The 25561-nt window shown below is 52.5% G+C and overlaps 3 protein-coding genes across 4 annotated transcripts in view; 2 read left to right on the forward strand and 1 right to left on the reverse strand.

Moving 5' to 3' along the window:
* Positions 1-1230: 1230 nt before the first annotated feature.
* SSR2 (signal sequence receptor subunit 2) lies at positions 1231-6771 on the reverse strand. Its single transcript, XM_071727258.1, has 6 exons — positions 6713-6771; positions 4958-5115; positions 4046-4144; positions 3838-3946; positions 3094-3171; positions 1231-1628 (listed from the first exon to the last, which is right to left on the reverse strand). The coding sequence occupies exons 2-6, from the start codon at positions 5113-5115 to the stop codon at positions 1518-1520; spliced, it is 555 nt and encodes a 184-aa protein (XP_071583359.1). The 5' UTR covers positions 6713-6771; the 3' UTR covers positions 1231-1517.
* Positions 6772-9769: 2998 nt separating this feature from the next.
* On the forward strand, positions 9770-20447 carry CCT3 (chaperonin containing TCP1 subunit 3). Its single transcript, XM_071727235.1, has 14 exons — positions 9770-9923; positions 12093-12154; positions 12358-12408; positions 12522-12584; positions 12942-13038; positions 13338-13455; positions 13632-13818; positions 14226-14375; positions 15301-15433; positions 16310-16391; positions 16517-16697; positions 17044-17289; positions 19479-19610; positions 20251-20447. Exons 1-14 carry the CDS (start codon positions 9893-9895, stop codon positions 20350-20352), a joined length of 1635 nt encoding a protein of 544 aa, XP_071583336.1. The 5' UTR covers positions 9770-9892; the 3' UTR covers positions 20353-20447.
* Positions 20448-21200: 753 nt separating this feature from the next.
* Positions 21201-25561, forward strand: part of GLMP (glycosylated lysosomal membrane protein) — a 41954-nt gene continuing 37593 nt past the window's right edge. The window contains exons 1-5 of one of the 2 annotated variants that reach the window (XM_071727251.1): positions 21201-21336; positions 22369-22626; positions 23049-23231; positions 23382-23600; positions 24594-24885. In XM_071727251.1, the coding sequence (XP_071583352.1) occupies positions 21259-21336; positions 22369-22626; positions 23049-23231; positions 23382-23600; positions 24594-24875 (1020 nt within the window). In that variant the 5' untranslated portion in view covers positions 21201-21258 and the 3' untranslated portion in view covers positions 24876-24885. The remainder of the gene's footprint in view (positions 21337-22368; positions 22627-23048; positions 23232-23381; positions 23601-24593; positions 24886-25561) is intronic. The other variant, XM_071727250.1, reaches the window with a different exon arrangement.

Consider the following 25561-nt stretch of genomic DNA (forward strand, 5'->3'; position numbering starts at 1 on the left):
CTGGGGTCAGTCCTTGGGACAAAGCTCAAGGGGATTGTGGTCTAAAGGTAAGGGGGGGGGAGACATTTTCTTCAGAATTCCTTTTTTTTAAAATTTTTTCCAGAATTCCCTGGATTTTTTTTATTTTTCCTCTTCCTCACACCTACCCCAGAGCTGCTCTGGGCTCTCCCTGAGGCTTCATTTCTCCTGCTTTTTGCTCTCTGCAAGCTTTCCAGAGGCTTTCCAAGGAATTTTCCAGAAGCAAAGGAATTTTCCAGAGGCAAAGGAATTCCTCCTGCAGTTTCAGCCCCAGAGCCCCCAAGCAGTGGCACAGAGCACTGGGGTAAAAAGGCCAAAGAAAAAAAAACTAAAAAAAAAAAAATCCCAGGACAACACCAACTCTGGAACTTGGAGGATTGGAGCTGGGACCTTAGGAGTGCTCCCAAAAAAATTGGGAAGCACAGGGAGAAGGGAATGCAGATTTTTCCCACTAAAAAGGAAATGAGAGGCAGAGACAGAGGAGGAAATGAACCTTTTGGGCTTGGAATCTCCCCCTCCCACCCATTTTTATTCCCATTCCAACCCCCTCAGTGCTCCCGGGGTCTTCCCAAACCTTGGAAGCCATGAAGAATCCTGGGATTTCCTCAAAATCAAACCCTGGCCTCAAAGAAGAGGGGGAAGAGACCCCCCCAGGGTGCCCAAAGTAACCCCAGAACCAGGGGGAGGTTGGGATGGGAAAACCCCCCCCAAATCCCTTTGGTTTTCCTCAATCCTCTGGAAGCACCATCCCAGGCACAGCTCCACTTCCAGCTTCCCACAACTCCCTCACAACTTTTCCAGCCCTTTCCCCACCTCCATTCCCTTCTCCAGCCCCCTCAATCCCTTCTGCTCCTCAGGGAGCCAGAAATCATCCCAAAAAAACCTCTGGGAAGCAGCCTCTGGGACACTGCAGCCAAGCCAGGAGCACCCTGTGGCCCTCAGAGCTCGGAATTCCAAGGTTTGGAAGCATTATCCTGGGAATGGATGAACACAGGGAGGTGACTCCAGGGGGTCCCAGGAATCCCCCACATTCCCTGAGGGCTGGGAGGGAAAATCCTTCTCCTTGGGATGGGAGCTGGCAGGGAAGTTGGTGCCAGGCACCTTCCAGGTCCCTTTTTTTCCCCATTTCTTTTTGGGAATGGGATTGATTTTCCTGCCTGAAGGCAGGCAGGGCCTCCCAACAAACTTCCTGCTCCAAGACAAGCTGCCTCCTTTCCTGCTTTTCAGTTTATTCCAATCATCCTCAGGACCTCAACACCCCCCAGCCCTTCCCAGAGCCACCAGGAAGCAGAGGAAGACAGCAGGGAAGTGCTCCAGGAAACACAACCAGCTTTCCTTGGAAAAAAAAAAACAAAACCCAGGGCAGGGCCCTCCCACCCCCTTTCTGCCACCCAATTTGTCACCTCAGAGCCCCTGGGCTCAGTTTTTGGGGTGGGGGCTGAATTTTTGTTCTTCCCTGAGTTCTGGGGTGCTGGAGGGTTTTTTGTTTTGGGGTCTTATCAGTTCTTTTTGCTTTTTGGGGTGTCGTATTTCCTCTTGCTTGAGTACCAGAGGAGCAGTGGGATCCCAATGGAAGGCAGAGTCATCACACCAAAAGCTGCCCAGTCCAGCTGGAAAAGAGAAATTGGGAGAAAAGAATCAAAAAAGGAGGTTTGGAGTCAACCCTCCAAACATTTTGGCTCCAATCCCCCCAGCTGGAATGAAAACTTTGGGGTTTTTCTAGGAGAAAACTGATCTGGATGAACTGCAAACCCCACTTTGGGAGTTTTGGGGAAAGTTGGGGAGTTGGTTGTGGAAAGCTGGGGAGTTGTTCATCAGGTGACCTGCCTGGTGGATGAGGGGCTGTGGATGTGGTCTACCTGGACTTCAGCAAGGCCTTTGACACCATCTCCCACAGGATTCTCCTGAAAAAGCTGCCAGCCAGGAGCACTCTGTGCTGGGTTAGGAACTGCTGGAGGGCCCAGAGAGTGGAGCTGAACGGGGCTGCAGCAAAATGGCGGCCGTGGTGTCCAAAATGGCGGCCGTGGTGTCCCCCAGGGATCAGTGCTGGGCCCAGTGCTGTTCAATATCTTTAGTGAGGATTTAGAGGAGGGGATTGAGTCCAGAATCAGCAAATTCCCAGGTGACACCAAGCTGGGGGGAGTGTGGATCAGCTGGAAGGCAGGAGGGCTCTGCAGAGGGACCTGGAGAGGTTGGAGAGTTGGGCTGATCCCAACGGGGTGAGGTTCAACACAACAACCCCATGGGGAGCTCCAGGCTGGGCACAGAGGGGCAGAAAGGGAGCTGGGAGTCTGGATTGCCAGGAAGCTGAAGAGGAGGCAGCAGTGTGCCCAGGTGGCCAAGAAGGCCAATGGCATCCTGGGCTGGCTCAGGAACAGCGTGGCCAGCAGGTCCAGGGAAGGGATTCTGCCCCTGTGCTCAGCCCTGGGGAGGCCACAGCTTGAGTCCTGTGTCCAGTTCTGGGCCCCTCAGCTCAGGAAGGAGCTTGAGGTGCTGGAGCAGGTCCAGAGAAGAGCAAGGAGGCTGGGAAGGGATCCAGCACAAGTCCTGTGAGGAAGGGCTGAGGGAGCTGGGGGTGTTGAGGCTGGAGAAGAGGAGGCTCAGGGGAGACCTCATCACTCTCTGCAACTCCCTGAAAGGAGGTTGGAGCCAGGGGGGGGTTGGGCTCTTTTCCCAGGCAACTCTCAGCAAGACAAGAGGGCTTGGGATTAAGAATTTATTCCTAATATCCAACCTAAACCTCCCCTGGCAGAGCTGAAGCTCTGCCAGGGGAGGTTTAGGTTGGATATTAGGAAAGGATTCTTTGCAGAGAGGGTGCTCAGGCATTGGAATGGGCTGCCCAGGGAAGGGGTGGATTCTCCATCCCTGGAGATATTTCAAAAGAGCCTGGATGTGGCACTCAGTGCCATGGGCTGGGAACCACGGGGGGAGTGGAGCAAGGGTTGGAGCTGATGAGCTCTGAGGTCCCTTCCAACCCAGCCCATTCTAGGATTCTGGGATTCTATGAAATCAAACCCATCCCAGGCAGGGAGAAAGCTCCTGAGCTGGGAAATTCCAGCTCCTGAAGGTACTTACAAAGTGAGGGGAAAATCTCCTGTCAAATTCCCTCTGAGCCAGGATCCCTCCCTGCCCAGGAGCACTGCTGAATCCCACCTGGACAAAAAGAAAGGGGAAAAAAAAATGCAGCATCTGCCACTTTTCCTTCTGGAAGTGCAAAAATCCACAGAGGATTCAGAGAGGGTGGGAAAAGATCTCTGGATCACCACAGGGTGGTATCCATGGAAGTTTGGGATGTTCCCAGGGATGGAGTCTCCAGCACCTCTCTGGGAGCCTCCAAGTCCTCAAGTTCCTCCTCATCTTGAGGTGGAACTTCCCATGGATTTGGGAATTCTTTTGGATTCTTTTTCTCTCACCTGATCCACCCCTGAAGATCCAAGGTGCCCCTCAGTCTTCTCCAGACTAATAAGACCCAAATTCCCTCAGATTTTCCATGGAAAAGAGCTGCCCCAGTGCCCTCACCACCTTCTCTGTCCCCTCTCCAGCACTTCCCTCTCCTTTTTGGACCAGAAAGCCCCAAACAGAGCAGAGAGGGAGGGGGATTTACCCCCCTGGACCCTCTCCAGGGATTATTTTTGCCCCATTGTCCCCCAAATCTTTTTCCAGAGAGCTGTTTTCCACCAGGATCCCCCCTCTCCCCATCCTGGGGTTGTTTTAATCCTTCTGCTGCTGTTGGGAATTTCCCTCCAGTTCCATTCTGGGTAGGATGGGGTGGGTTTGGGGTGGAATTTGGGGGAGAATCCCTTGATTTCAGCAACTTACCACAACCTGTCCCCCCTCCTGGGCCAGGTAGGTGATGGTGGCAGAGGTGAAGTTGAAGTATCCAGCTTTGAGGGGTCGTAGGACCACGGTGTGGGAGACATTGCTGGCACTGGGAAGTGGGAATTAAGGGAAAAAAAAAAAACCCAAACTGATGGGAATCTGGAGGAAAAAAGAGCTGGAGGAGGGATTTCAAGCCAGGAAAAGATACGGAGCAATCCTGTCCCACTTGACATTGAGCATCCCAGAGACAATCCCAAAATCTTCTGGAGGGAAGGAATCATCTGAGAGTTCCACATCCAGGGCAGCACTGGAAAGAGAGGGGGGAGGAGGGGGTTCAGCTCCCTGGGGGCTGCAGCCCCCTCCCTGCCAGCTCAGCAGCTGGAAAAATAGGGGGGGAATGTTGAAAAGAACAAAGGAAAAGTGGGGGTGGGTGAGGGGGAGCAGGGAAATAGGGAAAAAAAAAAAAAAGAGGGAGAAGGGGCAAAGAAAGGAGAATGGGAAAAGAAAGTGAAGGGAGAAAAACTGGGGTAGAAATGTTAAAAAGCACCAAGAAAAGGTGAGGAGGAGCAAGGATATAGGGGAAAAAAAGAGGGAGAAGGGACAAAGAAAAGGAGAATGGGAAAAGAAAGTGCAGGGGGAAAAATTGGGGTGGAAATGTTAAAAAGCAGCAAGAAAAGGCGAGGACAAGCAGGGAAATGGGGAAAAAAAGAGGGAGAAGGGGAAAAGAAAGTGCAGGGGGAAAAACTGGGGTGGAAGTGTTGAAAAGCACCAAGAAAAGGTGGGGATGGCTGAGGAGGAGCAGGGAAATAGGAAAAAAAATAAAAAAAAAAAGAGGGAGAAGGGACGAAGAAAGGAGAATGGAAAAAGTGCAGGGGGAAAAATTGGGGTGGAAATGTTAAAAAGCAGCAAGAAAAGGAGGAGGAGCAGGGAAATAGGAAAAAAAAAAAAAAAAAAAAAAGGGAGAAGGGACAAAGAAAGGAAAACGGGAAGACAAAGTGCAGGGGGAAACCTTCAGGTACAGAGTAGGGGGGGGAAAATGTTCAGAGCAGATGGAAAAAAAATTTCCAGCCCAAATTCCCAGTCAGGAAAGATTTCCCTTTCCCAGGAGGAAAAGTTTTACCTGGAGCCAACGTTGTAGATGTTGTACTGCAGAGTCAGGTCCTTGCCCTCCACTGCATATCTGTTCAGCAGGGACTTGGAAGCCAAAAGTCTGGCACCTTCCTCACCCTGAGCCACAAAAAGCTGAGCCAGAGCCAGAACCAGAACCAGGAGCTTCATCTGGAGAAAGAACAAAAAAAAAAAAAAAAATTTAAAAAAGTCATTATTCAATTGGAAAAAAAAAAAGCAAAAAAACAAACAAACAAACAAAAAACAGGAGAGTTTTTTCCAGGCTTTTTTTTTCCCCTCCTTTCCCACCTCCCTTTTCCTTCCCTTTGGGCCACGTGTCACACAGCACCACTGATTCCCAGAGGGGTTTGGAAGGGAAAGGACCTTAAATCCCACCCATTCCCACTCCCTGCCATGGGCAGGGACCTCTCCCTCCAGCCCAGGGGGCTCCAAACCCCATCCAAATCCCCAACAATTCCAGGGATGGGGCAGCCACAGCTTCTGGGGGCAACCTGGGGCTCAGCACCCTCACCCCAAACAATTTCTCCCCAGTTTCTCCTCTCCATCTCCCCTCTTCCAGTTCAAAGCCATTCCCTCTCCTCCCATCCCTCCAGGCCCTTGTCCCAAGTCCCTCCCCAGCTTTCCTGGAGCCCCTTCAGCCACTGGAAAATGCTCCAAGGTCTCCCCAGAACCTTCTCCTTCTCCTCCTTTTCCTTTTCCTTCTTTTCCTTTTCCTCCTCCTTCTTTTCCTCCTTTTCCTCCTCCTTCTTTTCCTTCTCCTTTTCCTTTTCCTTCTCCTTCTTTTCCTCCTCCTTCTTTTCCTCCTTTTCTTTTTCCTTCTTGTCCTTCTCCTTCTCCTCCTCCTTCTTTTCCTTCTCCTTTTCCTCCTCCTTCTTTTCCTTTTCCTTCTTCTCTTTCTTCTCCTTTTCCTTCTCCTTTTCCTCCTTTTCCTTCTCCTCCTTTTCCTTTTCCTTCTTTTCCTCCTCCTTCTTTTCCTCCTTTTCCTTTTCCTTCTCCTTCTTTTCCTTTTCCTTCTCCTTCTTTTCCTCCTTTTCCTTTTCCTTCTTTTCCTTCTCCTTTTCCTCCTCCTTCTTTTCCTTTTCCTTCTTCTCTTCCTTCTCCTTTTCCTTCTCCTCCTTTTCCTACTCTTTTTCTCCACCCTCAACACCCCCAATTCTCTCTCCCAGCCTCCAGAGCTGCTCCAGCCCCTCCCAGCAGCTCCAGGATCTCCTCTGGATCAGCTCCAACCCCTCCGTGTCCTTCTGGGCATTCAGAACCGGACCGAGGGCTCGTGAGAGGGAAGCAGAAGGGAAATCCCAGGATTTGCTGTTCCCTGCTCCCACCTCAGAGCCTCCCCCCCCCCTTTCCCCTTCCCAAACTTTTCCCCTCAGGATTCCCAACTCCTGCACCGCCCCTTCCAGAGACCCCGAACCGAACCGATCCGATCCAAACCAAACCGAAGCGATCCGGTTCTATCCGAAACCGATCTGATCCGATCCGATCTAATCCGGTCCGACCCGAACCAAACCGAACCGAAGCTTTGCTCCGGACCGACCCGATCCGATCCGAGTCGAACCAAAGCGAACCGAACCGATGCGATCCGCTCCGCTCCGAACCGCTCTGGACCGATCCAATCCGAACCAAAGCGAACCGAACACACGCGGTCCGCTCCGCTCTGAACCGATCAGAACCAACTCGATCCGGTCCGAACCGATCCGATTCGATCCAATCAGAACCTAACGGAACCGAACCGATTCCCCCCCCTCACCGTCTCAGCTCCGCGGCACCTCAGGCCCGGCCGAGTCAGCGCCGCGGCAGCGGAACTACGTCACACACCGGAAGTGCGTGCCCCGGGGCATGCTGGGAAGTGTAGTCCCAACCGCCCCGTTGAGCACTCGGCGCATGCGCAGAGCGCGGCCCCACGCCGGGCACAGGGAAAGCGCCGCAGGGAAAAGGGGGAGGAAAAAAAAGGTTTTTTTGGGAAAAAATGGGGCTGGGAAAACACAGAGGGATGCGCACAACCCCCTGCACGGCCCCGGCAGAACCGAACCGGCCCGGTTTAAAGTGCAGGGAGGGAGCGGCCTCGGTGTCCCCGTTGGGAAAGTGGGAGGAGGAATGGATGAGAACCCTGGAGAAAAATCAGGGAATGGGATTGGGTTGGGAAGAGCTCTGAGGTCACTCAGTCCAAACCTTCCCAAGGCCACCACTGCCCCGTGAGCCTCAGCACCACAGCTCCAGGGCTTGGGAACCTTTCCAGGGATTGGGGCTCCACCTCTGGGAGGTCCTGAGATCCCTTTCCAGGGAGAAATTGTTCCCAATTTCCAACCTCATCCTCCCCTGGAATTCCTCTTGGCCCATCCCTTGTTCCTTGGGAGCAGAGCCCGACCCCCCCTGGCTCCAACCTCCTCTCAGGGGGTTGCAGAGAGCCAGAAGGTCTCCCCTCAGCCTCCTCTGCTCCAGGATCAGCACCCCCAGGGCCCTCAGCTGCTCCTCACAACTTCTCCAGACCCTTCTCCATGTTTTCCAGACCTCCTTGCTCTCCAAACCTTCTCCACGTTCTCCAGACCCTTTTCCAGATTCTCCAAACCTTCTCCACGTTCTCTATCCCCTTCTCCTTGCACTCCAAACATTTTCCACGTTCTCCAAACCTCCTCCTCGCCCTCCTTGGGCCAGGGGCACCCATGGGTGGGGAGATCCCAGAAGAAGCCTCCAGCTTGAAGAGCTCCATTGCCTTTTTCCAGCCCCATAAATCCTTAGGACAGGAATTTCCTCCCTCCTGCACCTCAGACAATCCCTGGTTTGGGTTTGGAAGTTGGAAAAAAAAAGGAAGGAATGAGGGCAGGGAAGCAGAAGGCCCTACCTCCCCTTTTCCTTGGGCTGCTCCTTATCCTCCTCTCCATCTGCTCCCGAAATTCCTGGGATTCTCCTTTTCCATCCTTCCAGGAGGGTGGCAACCCCCTGCCCACCCCTCCCCTTCAGTTGGTGACAAGGACATAAAGCAGGAGCCCCGTGACCACCAGGGCTCGGAGGAAAACCTCCAGGAAAAGGAGGAGGAGGATGAAGAGGAAGATAAAAGTGAGGATGAGGAGGGGCAGCAGCTCTGCCCAGCTCAGCAGAGCTTCCAGGAGCATGGAAAAGGAGGAGGGAGGAGAAGGGGAGAGCAGGGAGCAGGAGGATTTGGGGGGGATGGGAATGACCCCACCCCAGGGAGGCTCCACCCTGCTGCAGCCCAGAGATTAGGGAAGGTCAGGCCCCTCCCTGCTGCAAAAACACCAAAACTACCCCCAAAAATAAAAATTTAAGGGGTTCCCTCTCTTCCCACTCTTCCTCAGGAGGGAGAAGATCCATAAATTCCTCCTCAGACCCAGATGATCCCATGGATCCAGCTCTCCAGGGTCTCCAAGCCTCTGAGCATTTCACTGGCTCAGCTCCGGCACATCCCAGGAGCTCTGGGACCTTCTGGGGCTGGGGAATTCCCAGGGAAAAGTCCCCTCAGCCTCCTCTGCTCCAGGAAAAACACCCCCAGCTCCTTCAGCTGCTCCTCACAACTTCTCCAAACCTTCTCCTTGCACTCCAAACCTTCTCCTTGTTCTCCAAACCTTCTCCATGCTCTCCAACCCTTCTCCTTCCTCTCCAAACTTTCTCTGTATTCTCCAAACCTTCTCCAAGTTCTCCAAACTTTCTCCATGCTCTCCAGACCCTTCTCCATGCTCTCCAGACCCTTCTCCATGTTCTCCAGACCTTGTCCATGGTCTCCAACCTTTCTCCATGTTCTCCAGATCTTTTCCATGCTCTCCAAATCTTCTCCTTGCTCTCCAAGCTTTCTCCTTCCTCTCCAGACCCTTCTCCATCTTCTCTAAACCCTTCTCCAAACCTTCTCTATGTTCTCCAAACCTTCTCCACATTCTCCAAACCTTCTCCATGCTCTCAAAACCTTTTCCTTGCTCTCCAGATCTTTTCCATGATCTCCAAACCTTCTCCATGGTCTCCAAACCTTCTCCATGCTCTCCAAACCTTCTCCATATTCCCCAAACCTTCTCCACATTCTCCATCCCCTTCTCCTTGCTCTCCATTCCCTTTCCCAGCTCCATTCCCTTCTCTGGACACTTTCCATCCCCTCAATCTCCTTCTGCTCCCGAGGGGCCCAGACCCCATCCCCAGATTGGAGCTGTGACCTCCCCACACCCAGCCCCGGGGCAGCTCCCACACGCTCTGGAATCTTTTCCAGCCCCTCAAGCCCTACAGCAGCGATTCGGTTCCCTCTTTTCCTTTTAACCAACAGCCAGGGGGACCTGAGGAGCTGCCTCAGAGCCGGGGGAGGAGGGGAGAGCGCTCTGAGGGGACACAGAAGCCTCAGGGGTAGGGGAAAGGCTCCGATCCCTTCACTCCGCTCCCTCTGAGGCTCTGAGGAGGCCTCAGGGCTGCGACAGAGGCGGCGCCGCCGTCTGGGGAACTACAACTCCCAGCATGCCCCGCGGCCGCTCCCACAGCGCACCGCGAGCCGGGCGAGACCACATTGCTGCGAAAAAGGGGGTGGGGGTGTGGACTGCCCACCCACTCGCGGGCCTCGCATCCCCTGTGGAGCCCTCGCACCCCGGATACGCCGCCACCCAGATACATCGGGGAGGGCAGGAGGAGAAAAGCTCCTCGGGGCTCTGTGAATTCCGTGCGTCCCCCCCCTCCTCACCGCCCATGGTCGCGCCCCGGCTTCCCGCACATGCGCAGTCCCCGCCGCCGCCGCCCGCTGCGGTTCCATGCGCTGAGGCGCTGCCTCTCACCCCAACCTGCTGGGAGCGGGGAGGGCGGGACCTCGCGTTCTGATTGGCCAGCGGGCCTGCGGGGCGGGACGCGATTGGTCGGCGCGGCGGGAGGCGGGGCAGGGTGTCTCGGCAGTTCGCTCTCCAGAAGGTTCCGCGCTCTCTGTCGCGACAGCAAAGCAGCCGCCGCGATGATGGCCCCGCGCCCCGTCCTCGTGCTCAGTGAGTGGCACCTCCTGGGGACCCTCGGGCTGTCGGGGAGCGTGTGGGGGGCACACAGGGGAAGGGGTCTCTCGCTCCTCCTCATACTCCGGCGCCATCTTGGCTGAGCCCCCCCCTCAGTTCTTCTCTCATGCTCCGGGGGTCCCGCTGAGCCCCGGTCCCTCCGGGCCTCCCCGGTTCTGTCTGGGTCCCCGTGGGTTCTGTCACACCGGGTGAGCTCTGTCCTTACCGCCCGTGGCCTTGCAGCGATCCCTGAGGGGTGGAGGGGGGCTCAAAGCATCGCCCCCCAGCACCGTCCCCAAGCTCCCTCCAGGGACCCCTTCCCTGCTCATCTCCGCTTCGCTCCCTTCCCACGTCCCCATCCTTGTCCCTTTCCCAACCCTCGGGCGATTTGTGATTCATTCATTGTCCTTTCAAGCTGAGATTTCCCTGAGGGGGGTGGTTTCTGCCCTTATGTCTCATTCTCTCCCTTTGCTCTGCTTCCTGTTAATCCCTAAGGCTGTCCTGGGCCCTTTGCTTCCCTCCTTTTTTTAGGGAATGGTTTGGGTTGGAAGGGACCTTGAAGCCCTCACCCAGTGCCACCCCCATGCCATGGGACACCTCCCACCAGCCCTGGGTGCTCCAAGCCCCATCCAAGGCTCTCACTACACTCACACCAAGGAATTTCTCCCTCAGATTTCATCTCCTTCTGCTCTCTCTCAGCTCAAAACTGCTCCTCATCAATTATTCCCTTAGGAGAAAAGAGCAGAGGGGCCCAATCCAATCCCTCTCCCTGCTTGGGATGCAGCCCAGGGCACCCTTGGCTTTCTGGGCTGCCAGGACACATTTCTGGCTGGTGTTTTCCTTCCATCAAAAAATCCTTTGGTGCAGCTTTTACTGTCCCTTTCGTTTCTTCTCTCTCACTAAATCTGTTGGCACAAACTTCCACCCCTGAAGTAAATCTCTGCTCATCCAGTCTCCAATTTTTGTCAGGAAAAAAAAGCAGCACTGAGCCTGGAGATGCTTTAGGGCAGAGCCTTTGGACACTTCCCAAATCTTACCCTTGGGAAGGATTTTTTTTCTAAACTGAAAAATACTGTTCAGCAGCTCCAGGGCTCTGCTGGATCTTGCAGTTCCTCGGGTGCCCCCACTCTGCCCTTCTCCAGGGGGAGTGGGTTCTCTTTCAGGGTTGGAAAGTTTGGGAATTTGATGTTTAACAGGAATTCTGGGTTAATAAGAGAAGTTTGTTTTTCACTGGCACTCTTCTGTGTGTCAGTGTGGTCTTCTTCTGTCTTCTTCCATCTCCTTTTGTCGTCTTCATCTTCGTCTTCCTCTTGGTCTTCGTCTTTGTCTTCTTGGTGTTCTTCTTGGTGTTCTTCTTCTTGGTGTTCTTCTTCTTGGTGTTCTTCTTCTTGGTGTTCTTCTTCTTGGTCTTCTTCTTCTTGGTCTTCTTCTTCTTGGTCTTCTTCTTCTTGGTCTTCTTCTTCTTGGTCTTCTTCTTCTTGGTCTTCTTCTTCTTGGTCTTCTTCTCCTTGGTCTTCTTCTTGGTCTTTTTCTTCTTCTTGGTCTTTTTCTTCTTGGTCTTTTTCTTCTTGGTCTTCTTCTTGGTCTTCTTCTTGGTCTTCTTCTTCTTCTTGGTCTTCTTCTTCTTCTTGGTCTTCTTCTTCTTCTTGGTCTTCTTCTTGGTCTTCTTCTTCTTGGTCTTCTTCTTCTTGGTCTTCTTCTTCTTGGTCTTCTTGGTCTTCTTCTTCTTGGTCTTCTTGGTCTTCTTCTCCTTGGTCTTCTTCTTGGTCTTCTTCTTGGTCTTTTTCTTCTTCTTGGTCTTCTTCTTGGTCTTCTTCTTCTTCTTGGTCCTCTTCTTCTTTTCCTCTTCTTCTTTTTCTCTTCCTCTTTTCCTCTTCTTTGTATTCTACGTCTTCTTCTTCTTTCTGTTCTCCTCCTTCTCCTCCTTCTCCATTTTCTGTTCTTCTCCATTTTCTGTTCTTCTCCATTTTCTCTTCTCCATTTTCTGTTCTTTTTCTCCTTCCTGTTCCATTTCTCTCTCAAACTTCATTCAGAACCGGTGACAGCCCCAAGTGTGCGTGGCTGAGGTGGTGAACTGCCAGCCTCACGCTCCCAGCCTTGGATTTCTTACTAAAACCAGATTAAAATTCTATTTCTTTAATATTTTTGTTTTCCTGCCCTCTCCAGGTCAGAACATGAAACGGGAATCTGGCAGGAAAGTCCAGACTGGGAATATCACAGCTGCCAAGGTACCATTTGCTCTCCTCAGCTCATTAAGCTTCTTTTTTTCAGTCTGTGTGCATGAAACATGTCCAGAAAGCTCTATTTATGTATTAATAAGATAAAACTTACATTTTGCAGTAGCAGCTCATTTAACCTCTGGGTTTATTTTATTTTTTTTAAGCCTTTTTGATCCTTTCCTCAATTCTCTTTTTTTTTTTGTTCCTCCCAGACAATCGCCGACATTATCCGGACGTGTTTGGGACCCAGAGCAATGATGAAGGTGAGAACCCCTGCTGCCCCCTTCTTTAAAAACCCAACCCCCCAAGAATTCCTTAGTTTTTTTTTAGTTTCTTCCTCGGATTTTTACTTTTTTTCCCTCTCCTGTGGCTGCAGATGCTCCTGGACCCCATGGGGGGGATTGTGATGACCAACGACGGCAACGCGATTCTCCGAGAAGTGAGTTGCTCCTTGACTTAAACTCTTGAGTCAGAATCCTCCAGCTACAGCCCCAGACAGCTGAACAGCTCCTGGGCCCAGTGCTGTTCAATATCTTTAGTGATGATTTAGAGGAGGGGATTGATAATTCACCCAAAGAATTCCTGGTGGGAATTAAAACAACTTCCTAAAAATGATAATGTCTGGAAAACGGGGAGACACAAAACTGCGACGCAGTTATTTTCAGTCTGAAGATGGAAGAAGAATCTTTGCTGTGGTTGGGCCTTTGGTTGCTTCAGAAGGGTGGTGGTGGAGTGGTTTGAGAAGTTTCAGCTGTAGTTTTTGGGAAGAAAACCCCTCCTTTTTGCTCCTGCCCAGATTCAGGTCCAACATCCAGCTGCCAAATCCATGATCGAGATCAGCCGCACGCAGGATGAGGAGGTTGGGGATGGGACCACATCTGTCATCATCCTGGGTAAGGAGCCTGAAAAAGAGGGTATTTTATAAAGAATTAAAGCTGAAATTTGCCCTTTTTGACATCAGAACTCTAAGGATGCCCTAATGAGACACATACTAATTATTTACCGACCCTAAAACTAATATTATTATTTATTTTTCTATGGAAGGGAACCTTGGGTTGGTTGGAGCTGTGGTGATCAGCTCCAGGCTTTGGGAAGTTGTGTTCTTTCCCACAACGAATGAAAAGCCCCAAATGTTGATTGTTCTGCTGGCTGAAGTTTGATATTTTGGGGTTTTTTTGTGGTGTTTTTTTAGCTGGAGAGATGCTTTCTGTTGCTGAACACTTCCTTGAGCAGCAGATGCACCCAACTGTGATCATTGGGGCTTATCGGAAGGCTCTGGATGACATGATCACCATTTTAAAGAGAATTGGGTAAGTCTGGGCTGGTCTGAGCTGATTTCCAGGCTCTAATTTTACTAATTTTGGGTTTTTTTTGCACTTTTTAGAGGCGATTCCTTCCAGAATTAGGAAATCAAGCAGAATCTGGGGGGATTCCCAAGCTTGGAGCTTGGAACAAGCCTCCATTTTGTTTTCCCTTTTTGTCTCAGCACTCCTGTGGATGTCAACAACAAAGAAATGATGCTGAAAATCATCAAAAGTGCCATAAACACCAAAGCCATCAACCGTTGGGCTGACCTGGCCTGCAGCATTGCTCTTGATGCTGTCAAAACTGTGGAGCTGGAAGAAAATGGCAGGAAGGAAATTGATATCAAAAAATATGCCAAAGTGGAAAAAGTGAGTGTGTCCCCAGCTCTTTGCTTCTCTCCCTGCTCCTTTTTCCTTCTGGATAAAGCAGTGGGAAAAATATCCTGCTCCTCACCTGCAGACACAACCCTGGAAAGAGATTTGAGGCCCTGTTGGTCAAATTTTCAAAGATTTGTCCAAAAAAAAATCATGAAAACTGCTCCGTTTTCCACCTTCTGAGCACCTGCTGCCAGGCAGTGGGATAGGGATGCAATTTTCCAAGTTTTTCCCCAGCTTTTTCCATAACTTAGGTCAAGTGAACCCAGATTGGGGCCCTGGGTGGTGGCGTGGAGCTTTCCAAGCCCTGTGGGTCGGTTTGAGGAGCACAGATCCTCAAGTTTTTTGGGAGAAACGGGATAATTTTTGCCTCCTTCCCTCTCCTGGGTGTTTTTTTTTAGATCCCAGGAGGATTCAGTGAAGATTCCTGTGTCCTGAGGGGGATCATGGTGAACAAAGATGTCACCCACCCCAGGATGAGGCGCCTGATCAAGAACCCCCGCATCGTCCTCCTGGATTGTTCCCTGGAGTACAAGAAAGGAGAGAGCCAGGTAAAAGCATTCCTGGGAAGAAAGCCCTGCACTTAGGGAGGAATAATCCCAACCAGCTGGATAAATGAGGGAAAATCCTGCTGGAAAAAAAAGCAGCTCAGTGGAGAAAGCCCTTGGGGGGCTTTCTGGGGGGGGGAGGAAATTCCTCAGGGGTCAGCAGTTTGCTCACAAAACCATGGATACCAGTGAGGGAATCAGGGAAAGGGTGATCCAGGGAAGTTCTTCTCCCACTCTGCTCTGGAGAGAGCAGACCTGGAATTCTGGATCCCAAAAGGGCTCCCCAGTTCCAGAGAGACACTGGGGAGAGGCCAAAGGAGAGCTGTGAGGGTGCTGAAGGGACTTGGAGATCTCTCCAGGGAAAAAAAAAACAGAGCCCTGGGGGTGTTCATCCTGGAGAAAAGGAGGATGAGAGGGATCTATGGATGTCCAGGATCTGAGGGGTGGGGGGAAAGAGGGAGGGGCCCAGGAATAGGACAAGGAATAATGGGTTGAAGCTGGAATATGGGAAGTTCCTCCTCTTCCTGACTGTGAGGGATGCCCAGGCTGCCCAGAGAGGTTGTGGAGTCTTTTCCTGGAGATTTTCCAACCCCTCCTGGATGTGAATAATGGGTTGAAGCTGGAATATGGGAAGTTTCTGCTCTTCCTGACTTTCCCTAAGCTGCCCAGAGAGGTTGTGGAGTCTTTTCCTGGAGATTTTCCAACCCCCCCTGGGTGATCCTGCTCTGGCAGGGGGGGGGTTTCCCATCTCTTCCAACCTCTGCCATTCCACGATTCCACATCCTAGAGGAGTAAAAAGCACAAATCCCTGTGGCTTGTGAACAGGATGAGCTGGAAAAGGCTCTTTTGGTGTGTTCTGCCTTTCAGCAACTTTTTGGAGGAGGAAGGGGCTGTGGGGGGAGGGATTTATTCCTCTTTTTTTCTGCAGACTGACATTGAAATAACCCGGGAGGAAGATTTTGCCCGTATCCTGCAGATGGAGGAAGAGTACATCCAGCAGATCTGTGAGGATCTGGTCAGGGTCAAGCCAGATTTGGTCATCACAGAAAAAGGAATTTCTGGTAATGGCATTGTCCTGGCTGGTGGATTCCTCAGGGCAAAGTTTCTGTGTGGAAAATGCACCTTTCAGTCACTTCAAAAAAAAAAAAAAAACCAAACAGCCCAAACCTGGTTCTGAAGGTGACCCTGATTTTATTTTGGTTTTTAGCTTTCTAGAAAATAATCCTGTGCTGCAGGAGTTGCTTCTTGACACTTCATGGCCACTTCCCATAATATTTGGGTTTTTTTAAAAAAAAATTACCTCAAAATCTAAGAGAGGAAGAGTCCTCACTTACATTTTCCTCACTCTTCATTTTCCCTTGCAGCTTGCTTCAAGAAGTTACATTTTTGCTTTCCATCACCCTTTTTTTTTTTTTTCCTTTTAAAATCCATGTCCATTTTATCCTGACCCATCCCTCCAGCTGCACAGATCTTCCCTGATGGTTGAGATGAGGCAGGAGGGCTCTGGAGAGTTGGGATAATTCCAATGGGATGAGGCGCAGCCCAAGAACCCCCTGGGGAGCTCCAGGCTGGGCTGAAAAAAAGGACTCATCCCAAAAAAAAAAAAAAAAAGATTGGATGTGGGCTGGGAATTATGGGGATCTATCAGTCAGACAAGAGGCCATGGGCTTCAGCTCTGTCTGGGAAGGGTTAGGTTGGGAATTAGGAAGGAATTCTTTCCATGGAGGGGGGAATTCCATGGCAATTCTTTGCCCAGGGAGGGGGGGGATTCTCCATCCCTGGAGGGTTTTAGGATGAGCTTGGATGTGGCACTGAGTTCCCTGGGAACTGAGTGGATCCAGGGTTGGAGTTGCTGATCTCAGAGCTCCTTTCCAACCTGGCTGATACTGTGATCCCATAATCCCATAATCCCATGATCCCATGATCCATGATTTCAGACTTGGCCCAGCACTACCTGATGAAAGCCAACATCAGCGCCATCCGCAGGGTGAGGAAGACAGACAACAACAGGATTGCCAGGTAAATCCTGCCTCCTCTTTCTCCCTGCTTTCTCCTGCTTGGGGAATTTTCCCTTCCCACCTCCTTTTTCTCCCTGTTTTTTGTTTTTTTTTTTTTTCCCCTGGGAATCTCTGTGTTTTATCCAGGGCCTGCGGAGCTCGCATCGTCAGCCGCACGGACGAGCTGCGGGAGGAGGACGTGGGCACTGGGGCCAGGCTTTTTGAGGTGAAAAAAATAGGGGATGAGTATTTTGCCTTCATCACTGAGTGCAAAGACCCCAAGGCCTGTACCATCATCCTGCGTGGAGCCAGCAAGGAAATCCTGGCTGTGAGTTCTCCCTTTTCCTCTCCTGAACTCTTCCATGGGATCCAGAAATTGTTGTGTGAATGAAGCGAGAGAAGAGGGGAGACCTGAGGGAGAAATCACTGAGCCAGGGTGTCTGCTGTCCCATCCCTGGAAATATTCCAGGATAGGTTGGATGGGGCTGGTGGGAGGTGTCTGTCCATGGCAGGAGGTGGAACTTTGTGTCTCCCACTCTGAGATTCCTTTGGATTTTAGAGGGAAAAAAGAATTCCCGCTTTGTGGGCTGAGCAGGGAAGGCAAAACCTGGAGAGTGCAGAAGGTGTTGGGGTGCTGGGGGTCCCCCTCTGATGTCCCCTCTCCCTTTTCCCAGGAGGTGGAACGGAACCTGCAGGATGCCATGCAGGTCTGCAGGAATGTCCTGATGGATCCACAGCTGGTGCCGGGAGGAGGAGCCACGGAAATGGCTGTATCCCATTCCCTGACAGAGAAATCCAAAGGGATGACAGGAGTGGAGCAGTGGCCCTACAGGGCTGTAGCCCAAGCTCTGGAAGTCATTCCCAGGACTTTGATCCAGAACTGTGGGGCCAGCACCATCCGTGTGCTGACTTCCCTCAGGGTAAGGAAAAGCTTGGGAAGTCCGGTCACCAGTGGTGTCCCCCAGGGATCAGTGCTGGGCCCAGTGCTGTTCAATATCTTTAGTGAGGATTTAGAGGAGGGGATTGAGTCCAGAATCAGCAAATTCCCAGGTGACACCAAGCTGGGGGGGAGTGTGGATCAGCTGGAAGGCAGGAGGGCTCTGCAGAGGGACCTGGAGAGGTTGGAGAGTTGGGCTGATCCCAACGGGGTGAGGTTCAACATTCCAAGTGCCAAGTCCTGCACTTTTGGCCACAACAACCCCAAAAACTGCCCAGCAGAAAAGGCAAGGCCTTTGACATCATCTCCCACAGGATTCTCCTGAAAAAGCTGCCAGCCAGGAGCACTCTGTGCTGGGTCAGGAACTGCTGGAGGGCCCAGAGAGTGGAGCTGAACGGGGCTGCAGCAAAATGGCGGCCGTGGTGTCCAAAATGGCGGCCGTGGTGTCCCCCAGGGATCAGTGCTGGGCCCAGTGCTGTTCAATATCTTTAGTGAGGATTTAGAGGAGGGGATTGAGTCCAGAATCAGCAAATTCCCAGGTGACACCAAGCTGGGGGGAGTGTGGATCAGCTGGAAGGCAGGAGGGCTCTGCAGAGGGACCTGGAGAGGTTGGAGAGTTGGGCTGATCCCAACGGGGTGAGGTTCAACACAAGAACCCCCTGGGGAGCTCCAGGCTGGGCACAGAGGGGCAGAAAGGGAGCTGGGAGTCTGGATTGCCAGGAAGCTGAAGAGGAGGCAGCAGTGTGCCCAGGTGGCCAAGAAGGCCAATGGCATCCTGGGCTGGCTCAGGAAGAGCGTGGCCAGCAGGTCCAGGGAAGGGATTCTGCCCCTGTGCTCAGCCCTGGGGAGGCCACAGCTTGAGTCCTGTGTCCAGTTCTGGGCCCCTCAGCTCAGGAAGGAGCTTGAGGTGCTGGAGCAGGTCCAGAGAAGAGCAAGGAGGCTGGGAAGGGATCCAGCAGAATTCCTGTGAGGAAGGGCTGAGGGAGCTGGGGGTGTTGAGGCTGGAGAAGAGGAGGCTCAGGGGAGACCTCATCACTCTCTCCAACTCCCTGAAAGGAGGTTGGAGCCAGGGGGGGGTTGGGCTGATATCAGTGGGACAAGAGGGCACAGACTAAAGAATTTATTCCTAATATCCCACCTAAACCTCCCCTGGCAGAGCTTCAGCTCTGCCAGGGGAGGTTTAGGTGGGATATTAGGAAAGGATTTCTTTCTGGAGAGGGTGCTCAGCCATTGGAATGGGCTGCCCAGGGAAGGGGTGGATTCTCCATCCCTGGAGATATTTCCAAAGAGCCTGGATGTGGCACTCAGTGCCATGGGCTGGGAACCACGGGGGGAGTGGAGCAAGGGTTGGAGCTGATGAGCTCTGAGGTCCCTTCCAACCCAGCCCATTCTGGGATTCTAAGTTCTGGATGTGTTTTTCCCTCCTTCCCCCACATCCCCCCTTTTTCTTTTTTTTTTTTTTTTTTTTGCCTTTCTAAGTTGGGAGCTCTGGGAAAAGAAGTTCTTTGTGGTGTGGGATTCCCATCAGGATCCCACTGGGGCTGTGGGATTGGAGCAAGAGGAAATATGACTCCCCACAAAAAAAAAAAAAAGGGAAAAGGACAAAAAAATCCCCCCAGAACTCAGGGAAGAACAAGAATTCACCGCCCCCCAGAGCAGCCCCCACCCCAAAAATTGGGCCCAGGGGCTCTGAGGTGACAAATTGGGTGGGAGGGCCCTTCCCTGGGGGTTGTTTTCCAAGGAAAGCTGGTTGTGTTTCCTGGAGCACTTCCCTCTGCAGGAAGGGGGGAGGGAGTTGGGGGGAAGGAGCTGAGGGATTTGGGGGTGTTGATCCTGGAGAAGATTTTGGGTCAGAACTGGAAGTGGGAATGTGGCTGCTGGGAGCTCCTGGGGTTTAAAAATCCCAAACCAGAGCCTGAGGGGCAGCAAAATCCAAACGATCCTTTGGGAAGAGATTGCAGGGAAGGGAGAGAGAGCAAAATTCCAGCTCTGCTCCTTCAGGGAATTGTTTCCAGGGAATGTGCTCTTGTCTCAACTCCAGCACTCAGAAGTCTGGAAAGACCATTTCCCATTTCCCTCAGTTTTTCCCTCATCCCAGGGGCAGTTGGGAATTTCCAGGTGACTTTGGGGTTTCCCACTCCCTGGTGCTGATCCCTGAATCCCTTTTTCCAGGCAAAACACACCCAGGAAGGCAGCCAGAGCTGGGGAGTCAACGGGGAGACAGGAGCCTTGGTGGATATGAAGGAATTGGGAATCTGGGAACCTTTGGCAGTCAAACTGCAAACCTACAAAACAGCTGTGGAGGTGAGGAGAGGGGGAAAACCACCCCAAACCTTTTTGGGGTTGTTTTGTTGTTGGATTCCACCTTTTTTTTTTTGCACTGTGCTGGGATCCCACCAGTGATCCCGGGAGGTTTTTTTTCCAAACCCTTTGGATCTTCAGAGCTTTTGAAACCCTCCTGGGTTGAGCATTTGCTCTCTGCTGTCAGATCCAAGGCAGCTGGAATCCCTTTTTTTTTTAGAATTCCCAAATAATCAGGGGATGGGTGCCCAACCCCCCTGGCACACCTCTGGAATAAATCCAGAGGGGTTTGGAAGCTTCCAGAGAAGGAGATTCCTTAAAATCTTGAGGAGAAACCTCATCTGGAAGTTGGGATTCTTCAGGAAGGGTTTGGAAGCCTCCAGAGAAGGAAATCCCACAACCTCTCAGGACAACCTGATCCAGGGATGAAATTTTTCCTCACGTTGAGGTGGAAATTCCCATGTTTTTCCTTCAATCCATAATTCCTTGGCTTCCAAATAATCCCCTTTTCCCTGGGCCCTCTTTATCCCAAGCTTGAGGATTTCCCCCAAAAGCTTTTGGGGGGTGTTTTTTAGGGCATGATCTGAGCTTGGAAGGGGATTTTCTTCCCGAGTTGGGAATGTGGGATTTTTCTTCTTCCCAGACTGCAGTTCTCCTGCTCCGGATCGATGACATCGTCTCGGGACACAAAAAAAAGGGAGAGGAGCAGAAGCAGCACCCAACACCTGAGGCAACCCAGGAGTGAGAGGAGGAAGGGATGGAGCAACCCTGTCCTGAGGCTTTGGCAGAAATCCGTGGGGTGGGATGAGAGGAAAAAAAAAGGAAAAAAATAAAATAAAATTACAAAAGGTGGGGAAAGTGTCCTTGAGGGTTCCTCCTGCTCCAGGGGGGAGGTTCTGAGGCTCTGTGTGGGTTTCTGGGTTTGGATTTTTGACTCCAAAATAAACCACAACGTTTCGTAAATCAAATAATTTCACAAATCAAATAATTCCATAAATAATTTCGTAAATCAAATTATTTCATAAATCATCAGTTCACTCGGGGTGTCTCTCAGGGAGGAAAAAAGGAGGGGAAAGATTCCCAAACCACCACCCAGGATCCCAGGACACCCACCTAGGGTGTCACCTGCTCTACCCAAAGTCCCACTGGGGGTGGGGGCCTTGATCCAAGATTTTTGCTCCAGGAGGGACAAGGGGGATGGGAATGGGGACAATTCCTGGTCAGTTTTTCTGCTGCTTTCCAAGGAAGAAGGAACTGGGGTGGATCACAGCTCCTTTGGGTTGAATTTTAGGGATTAAACAGCTCTTCCAGCTTTTTTTTGCCCTAAAGTCTGTATCCTGACAGCTGGGAAGCTCTGGAAAACAAAGGGAAAACAAAAAAAAATTATTTTTCCCCCCCAAGAAATTATTTTCTTTCCCTCAGGAAGGAGAAGGAGGGGGGGGGAAGGGATTTCTGCTGAGAGCAGCGTTACCCCCTCACCAGCTGAGGACTGACACCCCCCTAAAAAATAAAAATTAAAAAATTAAAAAAAAAAAAAAAGGAAGAGGAATAATAAATTTAAAAAGGGGCTGCGGCTCCTTTAAGAATCCCAGACGGAGGGGGCGGGGCTGCGGGCGGTCACGTGACGGGCGGGTTATAAAGGCGGCGCAAGATGGCGGCGGCGGCGTTCGCGCCGCTCCTGGTCCTGGGGACGCTGCGGGCGGCGCTCGGGGCCGGAACCGCCAGGGAGGTAACGGGAGGGGTTCGGTTCGGTTCGGTTCGGCTCGGGAGCTGAGTGAGGGACAAAGAGGTTGGCGGAGAAAAGGAGGAGACCTCGGAGCAGCTTCCAGTGGCTGAAGGAGCCCCGGGAGTGCCGGGGAGGGACTGGGGAGAAGGGTCGGGAGGGATGGGATGAGGGGAGGGATGGAGAGGAGATGTGAGGGGAAAATTCTTTAATTTGAGGGGGCTGAGCCCCGGGTTGTCCCCAGGAGCCGTGGCCGCTGCTGTGAAACCTCCCTGAGCTTCCCCGTGGGGTGCGGGGGGAAACTGAGGCAGCTCCGGGCCCACCCGGGACCCTCAGCGACCCTGAGACCTCTCAGAGAATCAGCGAAGAAAGGGAAGCAGGAAAAAGGGTTTGACCCTGGTGATCCCTGAAATTTATCCTGAGGATGAGGTGGATGGGATGGAATCCTCTGTTGGGTCAAGTTTGGTCATTTATTTTGTCTCTTCCTCCCCAAGGGAGGGTTCCAAGTGGGACCTTTTTACTCTTTTTCTCCTTCCAGAAGGCAAAATGTTCCTCCACGTCCCTGGCTCTGCGTCCCAGTCTCCAGCTGGAAGTCTAAACATGGAATTATCAGTCCTAGGAGCAGGCACTGTGAAACTTGTTGTTCATTACACCTCGAGATTGAGCTGCAAGCAAAAACAAGACAGAAAATCCCTTTTATCCTGCCCCAACCCATCCCAGGATCTCCTCCTCCTCCATCTCCCTTTCTCTTTTCCCACCCAGTTATCCCTGAATCCTTCTTCCCACAAAGTGGGATCCCGGAGCCACCCTGTTGGGTCAAGTTTGATCATTTATTTTGTATTTTCCTCCCCAAAGGAGGGTTCCAAGTGGGACCTTTTTACTCCTTTTATCCTTCCAGAGGGCAAAACGTTCCTCAGTGTCCCTGGTTCTGCATCCCAGTCTCCAGCTGGAACTCCAAACATCCATCCCCAATCCCTTCCTGGCTTTTCTCTGTGGATTTCCTGACCCCCATCCAGGCTCTCTGGGTTTTCTCTCCAGGTTTCCATGGAATACAACCCTGGCTGGAACAGTTCCTCTGTCAACCTCCTCCACGTGCGGGCGGTGGGACCCAGGGACACCTTGCACTACATCTGGAGCAGCATCGGGGCCCCCACGGTGCTTTTGGTGGCCACGAAGAGCAGGACCAGTGCCCTGCACATCAACTGGACCCAGCTCCTCTCCCCCAGCCCCACGGGTGCCATCTGGATCGAACCCCCCAGCAGTGTGGTCTCCTCTGCTGCCGTTGTCTTCACCAAGGTATCACCCAGGGAGGGGTGTTTTTTCCTGGGAAATCTTGCTCAGGATGAAAGGGAATTTTTTTGGGGGGTGTGGAGAGCTTTTTCAGCTGCATTAAAAAAAAAAACAAACAACCCCAAAATTCCCCCTTGTGTCTTCTGCTCTGGTGGGGTCTCAGCTGGAGCTGTGGGTGTTGCTCTTTTTTGGATCTCCTGCTCCATCAGGCCCATGGAGCAGTGGTACAACCACAACACACCTCATGGAATTCCTCCTCTCCCCAGGTGTTTGGGTACAGTCAGACCCAAACCCTGGAAGAGCTTTCTGTTTTTTCCTGGGAAAACATCAGTCACACAACAAAAAAACCCATCAGTTGTTCTTTCTTTGATCTCCTTCTCCATGGAGCAGTGGTTGTCCACACCTCATGGGCTCTCTCCTCTCCCCAGGTGTTTGAGTACAGCCAGAGCCAAAGCCTGGAAGAGCTTTTCTATCCCACTTATGACCTTTCTGGCTTTTCCTGGGAAAACACCAACCACACCCTGAACCACACGGCCCTGACAGCTGAGTTCACGGGGGTCCCAGCCACAGATCCTGCTGGCAGCTTCTCCAATGGCAGCCTGACCTTCCGGGTGAGTCCCTGAGGGATGGGAGGGATTCACCACACAGCAGGGAGACCACTTGGAATCCCACATCCCAAAAAAAAAAAACCTTCTGTAAAGCTGGAAGTTTTTTCCCCAAGTGCTGAGGGATCCTCCCTCCCGCCCCTGTCCCCTTTGCAGGTGACAGCCTATGAGGCTGGTGGCCGTGACAGGCTCCTCCCCAGCCTCCTGCACACAGCAAACAGCTCCAAGGTGGAATTTGTCCTGGCTGGGGTGGCTCCCCAAGGAAACAGCTCCAGGTTTTCCCTGGAAGTGGCCACGGTGGAGGAGGTGGGGGCGGTGCGGGTGCTGCGCTCGGCGCGTTCCATCGACGACGAGTACACCCCCACCATCTTTGAGGTGAGCATGGGGAGGGGGGGAAAGGACCCTGGGGGAGCAGCACCCACACCCCAGCTCCAGTTCACCCTGGCCTGAAGAGTAGATGAGTCCCCAGTTAGGAAACTGGGGCAGAGGACACCAAGTTGGGGGGGGGGAGTTTGGGTCTGGAGAGGGCTCTGGAGAGTTGGGATGGTTCAAGTGGGATGAGGTGCAACACAACAACCCCATGGGGAGCTCCAGGCTGGGCACAGAGTGGCAGAAAGGGAGCTGGGAGTCTGGATTGCCAGGAAGCTGAAGAGGAGGCAGCAGTGTGCCCAGGTGGCCAAGAAGGCCAATGGCATCCTGGGCTGGCTCAGGAACAGCGTGGCCAGCAGGTCCAGGGAAGGGATTCTGCCCCTGTGCTCAGCCCTGGGGAGGCCACAGCTTGAGTCCTGTGTCCAGTTCTGGGCCCCTCAGCTCAGGAAGGAGATTGAGGTGCTGGAGCAGGTCCAGAGAAGAGCAAGGAGGCTGGGAAGGGATCCAGCAGAATTCCTGTGAGGAAGGGCTGAGGGAGCTGGGGGTGTTGAGGCTGGAGAAGAGGAGGCTCAGGGGAGACCTCATCACTCTCTACAACTCCCTGAAAGGAGGTTGGAGCCAGGGGGGGTTGGGCTCTTTTCCCAGGCAACTCTCAGCAAGACAAGAGGGCTTGGGATTAAGAATTTATTCCTAATATCCAACCTAAACCTCCCCTGGCAGAGCTGAAGCTCTGCCAGGGGAGGTTTAGGTTGGATATTAGGAAAGAATTCTTTGCAGAGAGGGTGCTCAGCCATTGGAATGGGCTGCCCAGGGAGGGGGGGGATTCTCCATCCCTGGAGGGTTTTAGGATGAGCCTGGATGTGGCACTGAGTGCCCTGGGAACCACAGGGGGGAGTGGATCCAGGGTTGGACTTGATGATCCCAGAGCTCCTTTCCAACCCAAACGATTCTGGGATTTTCTGCCCTCCTTTCACCACTTCTTTCTTCTCCTTCCCCCAGATGCTCTCCCTGGCTGCTGAATCCCAAAATGACAGCTCCACACTCAGCTTCCTGCAGTGGAAAGCCACAGCCTATGGCTCCAGGAGCCCCCGGCGTGAGGATGGGATCCAGTGCAGGTCACAGGGCCTGCAAGCAGCCAACTGGACCCTGCCTGGCTCCAGCCTGGTCCTTGCCTACTTTGGGGAGGGTTTAGGCAGCACCTACACTGTCAGTGCCATTAATATCTCCTTTGGGGGAGAGGATGGAGAAGTTTACCAGGAGAAACGTTACCTCAGCTGGTGAGTGGGGGCTGCTGTGCATGGAGAAAATGTTTCCCTGCTCATGAATAACTTGGTGGCCCAGTTAGGGGGGGTTTCTCTTGAGTAATTCTCTGCTTTCCCAGAATCTCTCAAGGGCTTGGGTTGGAAGGGACCTTAAAGCTCAGAGTTCCATGGGCAGGGACCCCTCCCCCATCCCAGGGGGCTCCAAACCCCATCCAAACCTCCAACAATTCCAGGGATGGGGCAGCCACAGCTTCTGGGGGTGACCTGGGGCTCAGCACCCTCACCCCAAACAATTTCTCCCCAGTTCCTCCTCTCCATCTCCCCTCTTCCAGTTCAAAGCCATTCCCTCTCCTCCCATCCCTCCAGGCCCTTGTCCCAAGTCCCTCCCCAGCTTCCCTGGAGCCCCTTCAGCCACTGGGAGGTGCTCTGAGGTCTCCCCAGAACCTTCTCCTTTCTCCTTTCTCCTTTCTCCTTTCTCCTTTCTCCTTTCTCCTTTCTCCTTTTTCCCCATTTCCCCTTTTCCCCTTTTTCCCCTTTTTCCCCCTTTTTCCCCCTTTCCCCCCTTTCCCCCCTTTCCCCCCTTTCCCCCCTTTTCCCCCTTTTCCCCCTTTTCCCCCTTTTCCCCCTTTTCCCCCTTTTCCCCCTTTTCCCCCTTTTCCCCCTTTTCCCCCTTTTTTCCCCCTTTTTCCCCTCTCCCAGCTCAAA

The sequence above is a fragment of the Heliangelus exortis genome, chromosome 27 (genome assembly GCF_036169615.1).
Source record: "Heliangelus exortis chromosome 27, bHelExo1.hap1, whole genome shotgun sequence".
Classification (NCBI taxonomy): domain Eukaryota; kingdom Metazoa; phylum Chordata; class Aves; order Apodiformes; family Trochilidae; genus Heliangelus; species Heliangelus exortis.

Excerpts from the sequence above, each read along its gene's own strand:
- SSR2 (XM_071727258.1), bottom strand. The coding sequence starts at position 5,115 with ATGAAGCTCCTGGTTCTGGTTCTGGCTCTGGCTCAGCTTTTTGTGGCT. Across the intron at positions 3,172-3,837 it reads AGGAGGGGGGACAGGTTGTG|GTGGGATTCAGCAGTGCTCC; the intron begins GTAAGTTGCTGA and ends CTTTTTGTCCAG. Across the intron at positions 1,629-3,093 it reads GGAGATTTTCCCCTCACTTT|CTGGACTGGGCAGCTTTTGG; the intron begins GTAAGTACCTTC and ends TCTCTTTTCCAG.
- CCT3 (XM_071727235.1), top strand. The coding sequence starts at position 9,893 with ATGATGGCCCCGCGCCCCGTCCTCGTGCTCA. Across the intron at positions 9,924-12,092 it reads GCGCCCCGTCCTCGTGCTCA|GTCAGAACATGAAACGGGAA; the intron begins GTGAGTGGCACC and ends TGCCCTCTCCAG. Across the intron at positions 16,392-16,516 it reads GACAACAACAGGATTGCCAG|GGCCTGCGGAGCTCGCATCG; the intron begins GTAAATCCTGCC and ends TGTTTTATCCAG.